The 1,173-nt window shown below is 31.1% G+C and overlaps 1 protein-coding gene across 1 annotated transcript in view; it reads right to left on the bottom strand.

The window, feature by feature from the left end:
• klhl7 (kelch-like family member 7) overlaps positions 1 to 1,173 on the bottom strand; it is a 14,096-nt gene that overhangs the window by 1,756 nt on the left and 11,167 nt on the right. The window contains exon 7 of the mRNA XM_016567584.1: positions 1,016 to 1,113. Within this exon, the coding sequence (XP_016423070.1) occupies positions 1,016 to 1,113 (98 nt within the window). The remainder of the gene's footprint in view (positions 1 to 1,015; positions 1,114 to 1,173) is intronic.

Here is a 1,173-nt window from a genome sequence, read left to right as displayed (position 1 = left end):
AAGGTAAGTGGTTGCAATCAATTTATTTTAGCTACATTTAATTAAACAAATTTAGTTGACTAACTTTCAGCAAAATTTGTTTATTTAAATGTAGCTAAAATAAATTGATTGCAACCACTTACCTTGAAAAAATTTAGTTATAATAACAAATATTAAATAAATTTAATACAGTAAACAAGTCAAAGAAGTCAATTAAAATATTAATACAGAAATGAAAAGAAAAGAAAATGAGAAAGCAAAGATATAAATAATTCAAAAGTTTTAGCAAAAAAGTAAAAAGTACAGAGTTGTAAATATAAAATATTGTAATATTTTGTTTGCTTTTTATGTTACTCAAGGTTTCTTGCACCAAAAACAACTGTAATTTAGTTTTTCATAATCCGTGAACAAGTGTTTTTTTACATCAATTTATTTATCTATAAATTATTTCTGCATTTTAACTCTAATCTAGTGTAAAAATAAATACATAAATAAATTGTATTTTATGAATTCTATAAATATTCTAGGATGAATTCTCTAGGAAAAAACTCTAGGATGAATCGCATGTTATGTAGTGATGAATAAAAAGCATCTGCTAAAATGAATAAATGTAAATCAAATGTAAAATGATGATGTCATTGCAATATTTGCATACGGAATTCTGATTGGTCCTTCTTGCATATATTTGTCATCTATAACTCCCTTTTCACTAAAGACAGAGTCAGTGTGCTAAACATTATGACAACGGCACAGTACCTCTGGACCAAAACATGTCTAACACTAGCACTGCTATTATTATAAGAAATTCAGTTTTGTTTCACAATATGAGCTCTTTAAATGTTTTCCAGTCATTACAGAGCAAAGAAAACGATGTGTTACTTTGTCTTACTGTCTGTGTCAAGCTCAACAACTCAACAGATGCTTGTGCCTGGAAGGTGGTTTGAGAAGAAATCATCATCCCAGGATCAGCAGGAACATTAATACATTAAAACAAAGCAAATATTGACACAAGAAGTGAACTTTCATAGAAACATACCGAGTGTGTTCTGCCCGCCGACTGCGTATATTCTTGAGTTCACCACAACCAGACCGTGATTCTTACGGGCCTCCCGCATCCCACAGAGAGCCCTCCACCTGATACCACACATACACACACACACAGACACACACACACACACACACAGACACACAAAT

The sequence above is a fragment of the Sinocyclocheilus rhinocerous genome, unplaced genomic scaffold (assembly GCF_001515625.1).
Source record: "Sinocyclocheilus rhinocerous isolate Xijiao unplaced genomic scaffold, SAMN03320098_v1.1 scaffold170, whole genome shotgun sequence".
Taxonomy (NCBI): Eukaryota; Metazoa; Chordata; class Actinopteri; order Cypriniformes; family Cyprinidae; genus Sinocyclocheilus; species Sinocyclocheilus rhinocerous.
Note: the sequence above shows the minus strand (reverse complement) of the source record. Positions and strands in the feature narration are given on the sequence as shown.